General features: G+C 38.8%; 1 protein-coding gene across 2 annotated transcripts in view; it reads right to left on the bottom strand.

The window, feature by feature from the left end:
- Window positions 1–12,120, bottom strand: part of DHX35 (DEAH-box helicase 35) — a 30,829-nt gene that overhangs the window by 9,806 nt on the left and 8,903 nt on the right. For both annotated transcript variants that reach the window (XM_058814606.1, XM_058814607.1), the window contains exons 11-15: window positions 11,319–11,477; window positions 9,281–9,491; window positions 5,857–5,981; window positions 5,334–5,388; window positions 16–111 (exon numbers count right to left, since the gene is read on the bottom strand). In XM_058814606.1, coding sequence (XP_058670589.1) covers window positions 16–111; window positions 5,334–5,388; window positions 5,857–5,981; window positions 9,281–9,491; window positions 11,319–11,477 — 646 coding nt within the window. The remainder of the gene's footprint in view (window positions 1–15; window positions 112–5,333; window positions 5,389–5,856; window positions 5,982–9,280; window positions 9,492–11,318; window positions 11,478–12,120) is intronic.

Genomic DNA, 12,120 nt, shown 5'->3' with positions numbered 1-12,120 from the left:
TCTTTTTCCTCCTACCTGACTCCAGAAGCATCTTTGCAAACATGGGATTCAAAGGAAACTCTGCTATTCTCATCCCAAGAGGCTCTGTTAACCGGCAGTGCATGTCCAAACCTGCAGCACATTCAGAAATGCAGGTGGGAGACAGACAAAACAGCACAGCAAGGCTTCTTTTACACTTAAACTGTATTAAAGAGCAAAATTACAAGCTAAAATACAGAAAATGCACCTCAGAGTTGCTAAGTGTATATTACACTTTGCTTAAAGGCAATCCATGATACCTATTTACTCTCCCAGGGGTCATCAGGTTTATATTTCAAAAATACTTAACACACAAGTTTTTTAATTTTGATCAAGTTTCACTCTTACTGTCAATAATTTTAAAAACCTGCAGTCCAAGTCAATGCCATGGCCAGAGGGGATATTAGCTGTTAGACCTCTGATCCTCCTTTTAAATATTTAGTAATATCTTTGTTTGTGGCGATGTAAAGCAGATGAGAATGAAAATGGGGAAAAACATGGAACAGGCATTACTGCAGGAACAGGAGGCACTGCTGATGGTAGGGTGTCATTTTTCTAAGCACATCTGTCACAGACATATTTTCTGAAAAATCCTTTTGCCAGGATTTTTTCTCCTGAGAAGCTGGGAAGCCTCAGAGGAAAAGAAAAACAATAATTATCTGCTGCTGTGGAATGCAACAGGTGCATCTGTGATTGGTCCATGTGAGTTGTTTCTACTTGATGACCAATCACAGGTCCAGCTGTGTTGGGACTCTGGTCAGTCACAAGATTTTATTATGATTCCATTGCTTTCCTTGCTTTGCTAGCTTTCTGATGAAATCCTTTCTCGTTCTTTAGTATAGTTTTAATGTATCACTTTCTTTTAGTAGAATATATATAATAAAATAAAAAATCAGCCTTCTGAAACATGGAGTTAAGATTCTCATCTCTTCCCTCATCCTGGGACTCCTGTGAACACCACCACACACATCTACTTAGATCATGGAGAAAAATAATGTATTATTATGTAAACAAGAGATGCACAGCTACAGTTTAGTCTGCCTCAAGTATCATCCACTCAACTGCCAGTCATGCCCCAGCTGTGGCCTTTTCCCTGGAGATGGCACAGGAGGGAGGCCTGACAGCTTGATCTGTGATGGCCAAAGCAACCCTGCACATTTAGCATTTTAGAGGTTTGGCTCCCTCCAGTCAAACCCCTGCAGCAAGGGTGACTCAAGCAAAGCACAGGTCACAGTCTAACTCTGAGCTTTGTGCTGAGATTTCAGGGAAAGATGTAAATGGAAAAGCCTTTCCTTTGCAAGAGGATGTAGAATAAAAAAAAATACAATACACAGGGAACAATAATAAGGAAAAAAACTTGCTAACAAAGGCAGCAAAGAGTAAAAATTGAAAGAGAAAACTTCAAGAGGCTCAGTAGTATCAGGCACGACAAAGAGGTAAGCACAAGAGAGAGGCTACACAAGCAGGGGTGAGTGAGAGCCCATAGCAGGACTTTGGGGCACTGCAGGTTGCATAACCAACCACAGCAAAGAGACCTGAGGAAACACAACCACAGCTCTCACTTTATATAAACACAATATTTGTCAGACTGTGTGGTGTAACAAAGCCACAGCTGCACTGCAGCTCTGTTTCACAGAGAAAAGCAAAACCACAAATCAGGTCAAGGAATGAGATCTCCTATAACTCATGTCAGCACATCTGAACCCAGAGATCCCTCCAGCCAGTGTTTATTTTATTATTTGATATGCTACCAACTGATGACAATGTAGTGATTCACTCACACACCCCTACACTGTCCAACAAAACCTACCAGAATTTTCACATAATGTCACAGATTCTCCCCAGAAACAGGTACCAAAGGCAGCTTTTGTGCAATGGTGAATTAACATTTTTAAACACAAAGTCACAGCACCTGCAAAAATTAAGGCATGACAGCTTTCATTTGACTGGTGCCATATGAGAAGTTTAAGTTCTCCCACAACTAAGAGCTTAGATAGGTTTTCATCTACAGAAAGGCAGCTGCATTCCTAAGTAGGAAAAAGGAGAAATTTCCATATATTTATGCACCACTTTCTACAGGTGCATCAAGCCAAAATCCTTTGCCTTCTGCTGCATCCTATAAATGTCAACACAATTTTGCATGATCTATATATGGGTTGTGCACAGATCTATTTGTAGTAATAAGCTTGAATATAGCCTGCAATGGATATTAGTTTGGAATAGGTGAAAGTTTCCTTCAAATAATCCTGGAAGCAATCACTGAATCCACATATATACAGGAAATGAAAGATCTTAGGAAAAGATATTAGAAAGATTTTAATTAAATGTGCTCAGGAGAGATTATTCAAGTACCATGGCACTAAAATGTTTCAAGTAACAATCACTAGTGTGTGACAGGCTGAGGGATTAAAACTCTCCTTTATAAACTGATAGGAGACAACTCTCAAACAAATCTTCACAAAGACCTGAAATAACCCTAAAAATAAGGGCACTTTTTGCCTGCTTATTTACCTCTTAAATGATGCTTAAAACCAATAAACTCCAACTGACAACTCAGACTCTGAAAAAGGCATCAAAGGAGAAGGCTGAGGATATTCCTGATGTAATCAGTTTGCACCACTGTAAAAATAATCCTTCTACAAACAGTGATGTGTTTATTCAACACAGCTATCTCACCTTGGGAGCATCTGCCCTGCACGAGCTGGCACCATGCTGGCACAACAGGGGCCTGACCCCAAACTGCCTTTTTGGATGTGGCTGCAATGCCAATGATGAAATTCATGTTCCAACTTGCACAAGAGAAATTTAATCCTCACTGCACCTGCAAATGCTTGGGCAGCTTTACCTCTGCACTTTATATAAAATCTTCATCATAAACCACTAAAACTTCACCTTAAACTTCAGCAAAAACTGAAGAGTGTATGACACACATTTCCTTCCATCTGAAACACCAAGATCAGCACTTCTCTGCTTTGCTACAAAGCTGTGCAGCCAAGAGAATAAGAGCTCTTTGAAGCTACATGAGCAAGAACACTTCTGCCAAAACATCACCCAGCTAATCAGTGAGTTTATTGAACTTTCCTCTCCATTTCCCTAAGGTGGTTTTGGCTGTGAATTCATCCTTGCAACACATTCCTGAGCCACTGTGAAGGTCCTTGTTCCAAGCTTGCAGAGGCTGCCAAGAACCAAGTGTTTTAAGTGAAACCCTCCTTTGCGAGATGGAACTGAACCAGCACAGGGCAAAAAATCCTGGCCAGGCAGAGTTACAGCTCCATGAGAATAAAAAGAGAGCAGACTGCCACAAGTTACAGCACAGCATCTGTGAGTAGTCTAAAAACAGCCACAAACCTCTGGAAGCTTCCAAAACTTACACAATCTCCTTTATGCTGCCTCATGTTTACATTATGGAGCAAACATTGTCAACTCTGAATTAGCTACAAACAAGGAGCTGAAGTCAAACACAGCTTAGTTTTGACTACTTGGCCTCACATCAAGTTTCTGTTTTGTTTAGTTTGTTGCATTCAAAAAGATTACACAACTGTCAAAAAAACTCAACAATATAACAGTTCTTCCTATAAACAAAATTAGGCAGCAGACATCCCACTCACCACACAAAAAGGAGTTGAAAACTGCGTACAAAAACATATTACTGCAGTGTGATCTGAATGCTAAAAGTATCCAATAGCAGCATAATGAATAAAAGCAGAATGAACACATAGAATCAAAGAATATCTCAAATTGGAAAGGACCCACCCATAAGGCTCAAGTCCAAGTCCCTGCTCCTCACAGAAGCACCTAAAACCAAACCATACACCAACAGTGTTGTTCAGACTCCAGTGAATTGGAGAACAAGCTGTGATTAGTAACACAGAGAACAGAATTTTAAAAAAGATACTCTTTTAGGTAGCTAAATAGTAGAAAAGTACTTTGAACTATGCTCTCAAGATCTGTCAGACTAATCTTTTCTTTTCATTACAAGTTTGTGTGTATCTGTTGACTTGTCCATAACTGGCAAGTTCAATACTAAAACTAGAGCAGAGTCTTTGCAAGTGGCAAGCATCTAAAAGCATGAAAAGCCAGAAAGCTGTTCACTGAAACACACACCCTGCCTTGAGAAACACAGTTCCAGTTCATCCAGGAGAAAATGTGCTGGTTTTAGGGATGATAAGGGGTTTTTGTTAGTGGTTGTATCCTGTAATCACAACTAATAGAATCAGAACAGTTTGATTTGTTGTGGGTTTGAACTTTTCCCCAGCTCCAGAACCAGCAGCACAAACATGAAGAGCATTACACTACAGCAGGTGTAGCCTTTCAGCCACAGCCCATCCTGAATCCAGAGCAGAGAACAGACTGGAATTCATTTAAAAAATGATAATTAAATTAGCTCTTAATAACTTCTGTCAGTAAAACCTTCAAAATCATAGCAAGGAGGCAATTTGAAAACTATCACACACTCTGTGGGTTTCATGCACAGCCTCCAGGGACTGAGCTCTCCCAAATTCAGGCATCACATTTGACTCACAATGCTTAGACAGAGTTCCAGCACACACACAGCAAGATCAGATAATGACTGCAATGTGTTAACAGGAAAATTTTTAATAGATAGACTGTGCTTCTCAAAGTCCCACTAAGGAACAAAGTTGCAATTCTATCAGCCTTGATAAAGTTTGGGTTATTGCAGTCAAACCTTTGCTTACAACTTTTCCTGTTTATACCTGCAAGTGTTACATGTTTCCATCGCTGGCACAGTAACATGAAATAAAAGACCACCACACCAAGTCTTAGGTATGTAACAATTTATCTAACTGGGTGCAGGTAAAGTTAGTGTCTGACTCCTCTACTGCTCTAATTAGTGTCCAAACTCCATTTCTATCTTCATACCACACTGTAAGGACTGAAGGAACACAAAGAGGATCTGCCAGGGAAAAAACACCCTCATCAGCTCAGAACCCTGTTCCTAGCAAGGATAAATAGCTGGTTTCCTCTCATGAAATTGCAAGGAAATACAGGTAAGATAGCTATAAAATACTCATTTATCCAATTTAAATAGTTTAAACTCCATTGCTGCTGTTTGTTTGCTTAACCATCTGAAATAACCAAAAGAAAAGACAGTTAATCCAGAAGAGATTGAGGTACACTCTAAAAACCCACCAACGTAAGTTTCCACCAGTCACACCTGTGTTTCTCCTTTCTTAAAACACAGTTCTGAAATGCAAATTTTATTAATGTCCCTCTAACACCAAATACAAATTACAGGGTTTTTTTCACAACTCCTGCAATACAGCCCCAAATAAAGCAAAGCATGAAAATCTCACCTCCTAAAGCATACAGCAACTCTAAAGCTTGCACCATCGACTGTGCAGGGGGTGGCTGTGAAGAGAAAATGGGCATTGATTGAAATTATCAGCACAGAACATGAATTCACAGATCTTCCTCTTTTGCAAAATCCTTAACCAACTAATCTCTGCTGAAAAATGAACTGAGCTCTCACAGTCTTCCTCCTTCATGAACTCAGTGCAAAGGAACTGCAGTTACAATTCTATAGAACTGTAGAAGTTTGTCTTTTGTCTTTTTAAGACTTTCCTCACAGTTTGTATTTTTAAAACTCTCCTAACTTCTCAACAATTGAAACATCAAACTCTGGAGTACAAATAGTTGTTTCTAAGTGGTCACACAAATATTTGCACTATTGATTCCCAGGAACACAGTGCTGCCTGACAGTGGACAATGAGCTACACTTTCCAAACCAGCAGGGCTGGTGAATGGTTCTGTGGCCATCCCCACATCATCCCCTGATCCCTCTTCAGCCCAAGGAAAGCCTTCAGAGCCTGGACTCACCGAAAGGAAGGGGAACCGGAGCACATTGTCAATGCCCAGAGCCTTGAGCTGCAGGATGACAGGGGCCAGGTTGCTGCGCTGCATCTCCGGCACCGTGGACTTGGGCAGCTTCTCAAAGTCCTCCTCTGTGGGGGGAGAAAAACACAGCTGGGGACTGAACTGCAACTCCCATTTAAATTATCACATATGGATAATTTACAGCTGTTAAAAGATAATCTCTATCCTAAAGATGATACTTTCTCCAATTACTTTATTTTACATTACTTTTATTTAAGTAGAAATTCAATGGTTTTGGCTACAGTTTTGATTTTGTCGTTCATCCACCCACATTTCAATTTGAAGTGTTATAAATGCTTCACAGAAATCTGGAAATGTTTTGTTTCTCTTCTGTTTCATGGTTTTGTCAGAAAATAAAAGGCAGGGTGCAATACTACCAAAAAAGCATTTCTTTTAAAGAGACATGGAAAAGTTTCAAAGCAGCATACTTTCAGTACAAGAACACTATTTTTGTAACTACTCAAAGATATATTTTAAATAAAAATTAAGGATGGAAAAACAATTTATTTAACAATGCCTTTTTAAAATCACACTCACTATAAAGTCCAAGTCTGGAAAAATATTCCATGTAGAATAAAACCTTCCACTAACTAACTGTTCTGCAGCAAAAAAAAAAAAAAAAAAAAAAAAAAGGCACATTCTACATTATTTTCACCCATACTATTTTCATTTCTACAGAACCCTTTTCTTTCTGAAACCTTCCCTAGGACAAAGACAGTGCTGTTTCTCTGCTGTTGTTCACTCTGTGCAATTTCTTCTTTTCTTTTTTATTTTTTCCTCCTTTAAACCACTTCTTAAAGCATTCCCTAGACCTTGAGCTCTTGAGCACACAAAAATATCTTCAGTGTAGTCATGGTTTCTCTAATAAAACACTCACAAAGCTTTGTAAGCTTGGGATACTCTGTAGCACATATTTTCTCCTGATTCTTACTGGATGCATATAAATTCAGGGCATAAATCATGGCTTGGTTTAATGTGGCAACTGCTGGCAAGCACAAACACATTTTAAAGGAAAATGCTTCATCTCCAACATCTCAGAGCTCCAGTAAAACTAGAGGGGACCTGAAGCCCATCAGCAATGGGAGTGTTCAGCTGCAAAGCCTTTTCTCATTAAGCAGCTGAGAACAGACACTTTGATTGCAGCTCTCTGGACAGTGTGAGGTAGCCAAGAGATTTATTTATAACAGCAATTTTTGTGCACTGCCAGGGTCATTGATTCAAGGGAAGAATTTGGGGTTGGCAGCTATTCCTAGGAAAAACAGAGACACAAAGTTTTCTCTGAATTACATAAAGGATTTCCAGAGCCCTTTTGTTAAATGCAAGGTCTATAAAGACTTCAGTCAGAGAAGAGAGATTATAATACTGGTAAGTGGAAAAAGCTGAAACTGCTCAGAAACCAAAATCCTTAAAGAACAAACTTCCTAATAAGCTCACCACTTTTAAGAGCTGCATCAACATTTCATGTCTGCAACTGCTGTCTGCCCCATTTGTGCTTCTGAGTCACAAAAAGACTCAGTTTCTAACACCTAGCACATAAAAACGAGGTATTTCTAAAGAAGCCAGAGGAACAACTGTGGAATCAGAAAAATAGAAACTTTCACAGATACTAAAGAATTTGATTTACAACCTCAGAAGAAGCTTAAACTAATGTAAAAATACAATACACAAACATTAAACAGAAAAATCATAAATTTATGTTCCTATAGTTGTAAGCAAATATACCATAAGTAAGTGAGAAACTGTATTGATAAGATAGTGAAGGATTTATAATGCAGGGGTGAGTTTATATAGATAATATAGGTTATATATATGTAGTGTAGAGGTTATACAGAATAAGCTATATAAGAGTTTAGAAGGTATAATAGAAACGTGCATATGTACAACAGCAGCCTATTAGATAAAAGTATCCACAGCGCAGTAGAAGTAAAAGTGACAAGTTAAAAAAACAAAATAAAGCTTATAACATCTTATAACCATTAAACTACAAAGTATATAAATAGTTATAAATATATAACTAGAAAGTTATATATTATATAAAAATATAGAATATAATAGAATAGTATTACATTATATAAATTATATTATTTATATAATTTAATTATATATAATATATAAAATATTAATATATTAAGATAATATAAAATATTAGTATAATAATATAAAATTGATATGTTAATATATTAATATGTTATATATTTATATGTTATATATTAATATGAAATTGATATATTAGTATAAAGTATTGTGCTTATGAATATATTGTATTAATTATAGATTGATATTTATACTGATATAAGATATTATATTTATATAATTTGAATAAGATAGTATTATGATTTTATGTATTTCATTATTGCTATATATATAAATATATAATGTAATATTATAATGTATAATGTAATATTATAATGTAATATAATGTATATAAAATTATATATTATTAATATATAAATATTATAGTTATATAATATGGATATTATATAGAATTTATATATATTCTATAAATATATAACTAGAAAGTTCTATATTACTCTGTAACGAAGAAACTTGTGACTAGTCTTGAACTATAACCAGCTACTTAATCTCATAAATCTCACAACCTCTAAAACTAACATTTATCTAAATAATAAATGGCTCTTAACCCAGAAGTAATCCCACTCCTTCATTAGTAACAGCGACCATGACACAACAAATGGAACTATTGTTCCTTTGCTGAATGTCCTGGGGTGATGTGATGATGCTTGTATTCCCATTCATCTGTTCTGTGCCTTTAAGACCGACTCTGAAGAGTGGAAGTTTTGTTTGGGTTTCTCTTATCAGGGACACAGAGACGGGCAGTACATAGGGCTGTTTTTCACTTCTTGCTTTCAGCTTGCTGCTTTGCTTGCTCTCTTTTCTGCTCTCGCTTCTGCACTGCTTTGGCCTCTGCTTATTAGCTAGTTTAGCTAAACAGTCCACATTCCTTCCTGGACTGTTTCTCCTCTCCTGTTTCTGTGACCATCTCGAACCTGCTCCGGACTGGGACCCGGGAACACCGTTCGGCTGCAGCAGCTGCCCCAGCACCAGAGGCACTGAGAACAGAGCAACCACCCCCGAAAGATACTTTCTGATTTTGTCATCTTTCTGTGCTGGGGGGTGCTGTGTCTGGTAAATAAACAGGTTCTTTCCACCTCTCTCCAAAGAATTTTTTCCCGAACCGGTTGGGGGGAGGGGCCGTGTGGGTTTTGCTTTCTGGAGGGGCCCTCCTTTGCAGATTCTTTAACAAAGTTGCCCTAAACCAGGACACTGAATGAACAAGCACGGCCCTCTCTCCCTACCCCCGCCCTGCACGAGCAGCCCGTGCAGAGCAGGAGCCCGGAGCCCTCACCCGTGTACAGCCGGTAGCACTTCCCGGAGCGGCTGCGGCCGGCCCGCCCCGCCCGCTGGTTGGCCGAGGCTTTGGACACGGGCACCACCACCAGGCACTCGATGGCCGTCTTGGGGTTGTAGGCACGCAGCTTCACGAAGCCACAGTCGATGACAAAGGCGATGCCGTGCACTGTGATGGAGGTCTCGGCAATGTTGGTGGCAACGATCACCTGCAGGGATGGGCACAGAGAGGATCCTGTGAGCTCTCAGTGAGCCCATCAGCCAATACAGCCAGGGACAGGTCCACAACACACACAGGAGCACACGATACAGTAGAAGCAGCAGAAAGAGCTGTCAGCTTGAAATAAGCCCAGTTTCTCACAGCTTCATAACCACTTCCTTATTCAAATTTATTCTCTCTTCATAAAAGAAGAGCCTGGCAGTGTTTGCAGAGAAAACCTTTGGCAGTGTTTGCAGAGAAAAAGATTAACTGACTGTAAATCAAGTGTTCTTGTGTAGCAAACTGTGAAAAATGTGTATTTTATGATTGGCTTTTCACAAATATTAAAATGAATATTATATCTTGTGTTAGAAAGTAATGCTGTATTAATTCTCTTAACTAGTGGGTTAAATATAGTTTTAGGTTATAACAAAATGTTAAAATAGAAACTATGCTATGTAGGAATACTTTTTTCCTAAAGAAAGGACTCTGAGATAGCCACAGGACACCTGAATCTTTCAGAGAAAAAGAATTTATTGCTGCATTATCAGGAGAAACTAACTTCTTCCTGCCACACTCTGCCATGAAGACACAGTCAGGATTCAGAGGAAGAAGCTGACACTGACCAGACAGAATCCTGTGTTTGAATGGAATTTATGCATCATGTATGAGGTGTAGGAATATGCAACAGGCTGTTGCTTTCAAGGGTTAATCCTCTGTAAACGTGGGTCCTTTTTCGAGCTTGTGCTGCCTAGAAAAAGGTACCCAGACATCCATAACTCTGTGTCTCCATTGTCTCATATTGTCCTAATTCAAATTGTCCAAATTATTATTACTCTAATTGTATTAGTATTTTTATAACCATTTTATTACTATGAAACTTTTAAAATTTTAAAAACAAGTGATTGGCATTTTTCACAAAACTAAGAATGTTTTCTTTCTGCTTCTCAGTTACAGTGAACTATTCTTTGTACACTCACAAAGCTATGTAAGGTGAGGTGGGAAGATGCAAAGCTATGTAAGGAATGAGGTGGGAGATAGGAGGGGAACAGAGCTGATTAAGAGTTCCACATTCAGCACTCCTGTAGGGATTCACTTATGTATGTATGCCCTAAAATAATAAAATAATTGTTCCCAGACAACAGTGGGAAATCTAATGCTTATTTCACCTGAAATTAAAGAGTAAATTTTGAAAGTTGACTAATGTCATATCCCAGAGAGAAGTATTTATATGAAATGTTCTTCAATGGCAGATGAACAATTTCATCTCTCAAACTACAGCAGGTACAAGAATTACAAATCACCTTGGTGTAGTTTTGTCAGCTTATTTCAGCCCAAACACAGGCTCTGCATAAGCAGAAAGCACTAATCACTTCCAATTATATACTTCTGTGACATTAAATGTCTAAACAAGACTTACAGAAGTCAAACAAAGCTTTTTTTTCCACTAAAATCAAATAAGCTTGAACTTGTTCCTTAGATGAAAATAGAGCACTTACCCACTCTGTCACCAATTTTTCTACTACTGGTTGAAAACAGCCATGGACATTTATATCACAAAAAGAAAGAAAAAGGTAAAAGCAGAGGAGTTCAGAGGGTAAGAAGACAAATACAAAGTTGTATGGAGACGCTGAAAAATTGCAGAGTTGATGAGGCACAGAGAGCTGGAACTGACATGTCTAGGAGTGATCAAAGATGCAAAGGGAAGCCAGGGAACATATTCTTGGTTCCTAGTCTGAAAGCTGACAGAACCCATGATATGAACCTGATAAATGCAACCTGTGTGCTGCAGACATCATTCTGTGGGGTGGAAATTGAGAGAGACACAAGAGCTCACCTTCCTGACAGTGTGAGGGACCCTCTCAAAGACTTTCAGCTGCTCAGGAGAAGGCAGCCCAGCATACATGGGCAGAACACGGAGGTGCTTCTTCATCCCGGTGCGAGCGAGGGCCCGAGCCTGCTCTATGAGCATGGAAACAACAGTCTCCACTTCCTCCTGCAGCCACAGCAGCACAGGGCACACAGTGAGACAGGCTGCACTGTAACAGCACATTCCTGTCACCTAGATACAGAAACTGCACCAAATAATACCACTGTAATTGTCCAAACTCCGGGATTTTGACCAGCTCTCTCCATGCTGTAATATTCTTAAGATAAATTGCTATCAGGAATAAATAAAGTTTTATATACATGTTTGTGTTCACTGTTATTTGAGTCAATGTCATATCACAAACACATGAGCAAAATCATGGGGAAGGACTGAACCAAGCTTAGGAGTGAGCAAGTTAATTTTCCTGTCTATCTCAACTGGTGAGAGCAAAATGGCAGGCAAAAATATTTTGGGGGCCTGGATCAGGAATGGCACAGGAACAGCACTGACACCTCCTGCTCAGCTTCATGTTTGATCTCAGCTGTGGCATCTCACTCTTAAAGACAGAAATCAAAATGTTCAAACACTGCCTCATGAAAATGCAAATTCATTATTCCAAAGTGAAATCAATAAAGGGGATGAGGAATTGCTTTTGAAAATATGCAAGATGTTACTGAAGTTCTTCAAGGTAGCTCCTCACTGCAGAAATGAGCTGCCTCCCATTTGCTCTTCCCAGCTGCAAAGTGAGCTGACAAGCACAAATAGAGCA

Source organism: Ammospiza caudacuta, chromosome 15, assembly GCF_027887145.1.
Source record: "Ammospiza caudacuta isolate bAmmCau1 chromosome 15, bAmmCau1.pri, whole genome shotgun sequence".
NCBI lineage: Eukaryota > Metazoa > Chordata > Aves > Passeriformes > Passerellidae > Ammospiza > Ammospiza caudacuta.
This window is presented reverse-complemented; position numbering and strand designations above follow the sequence as displayed.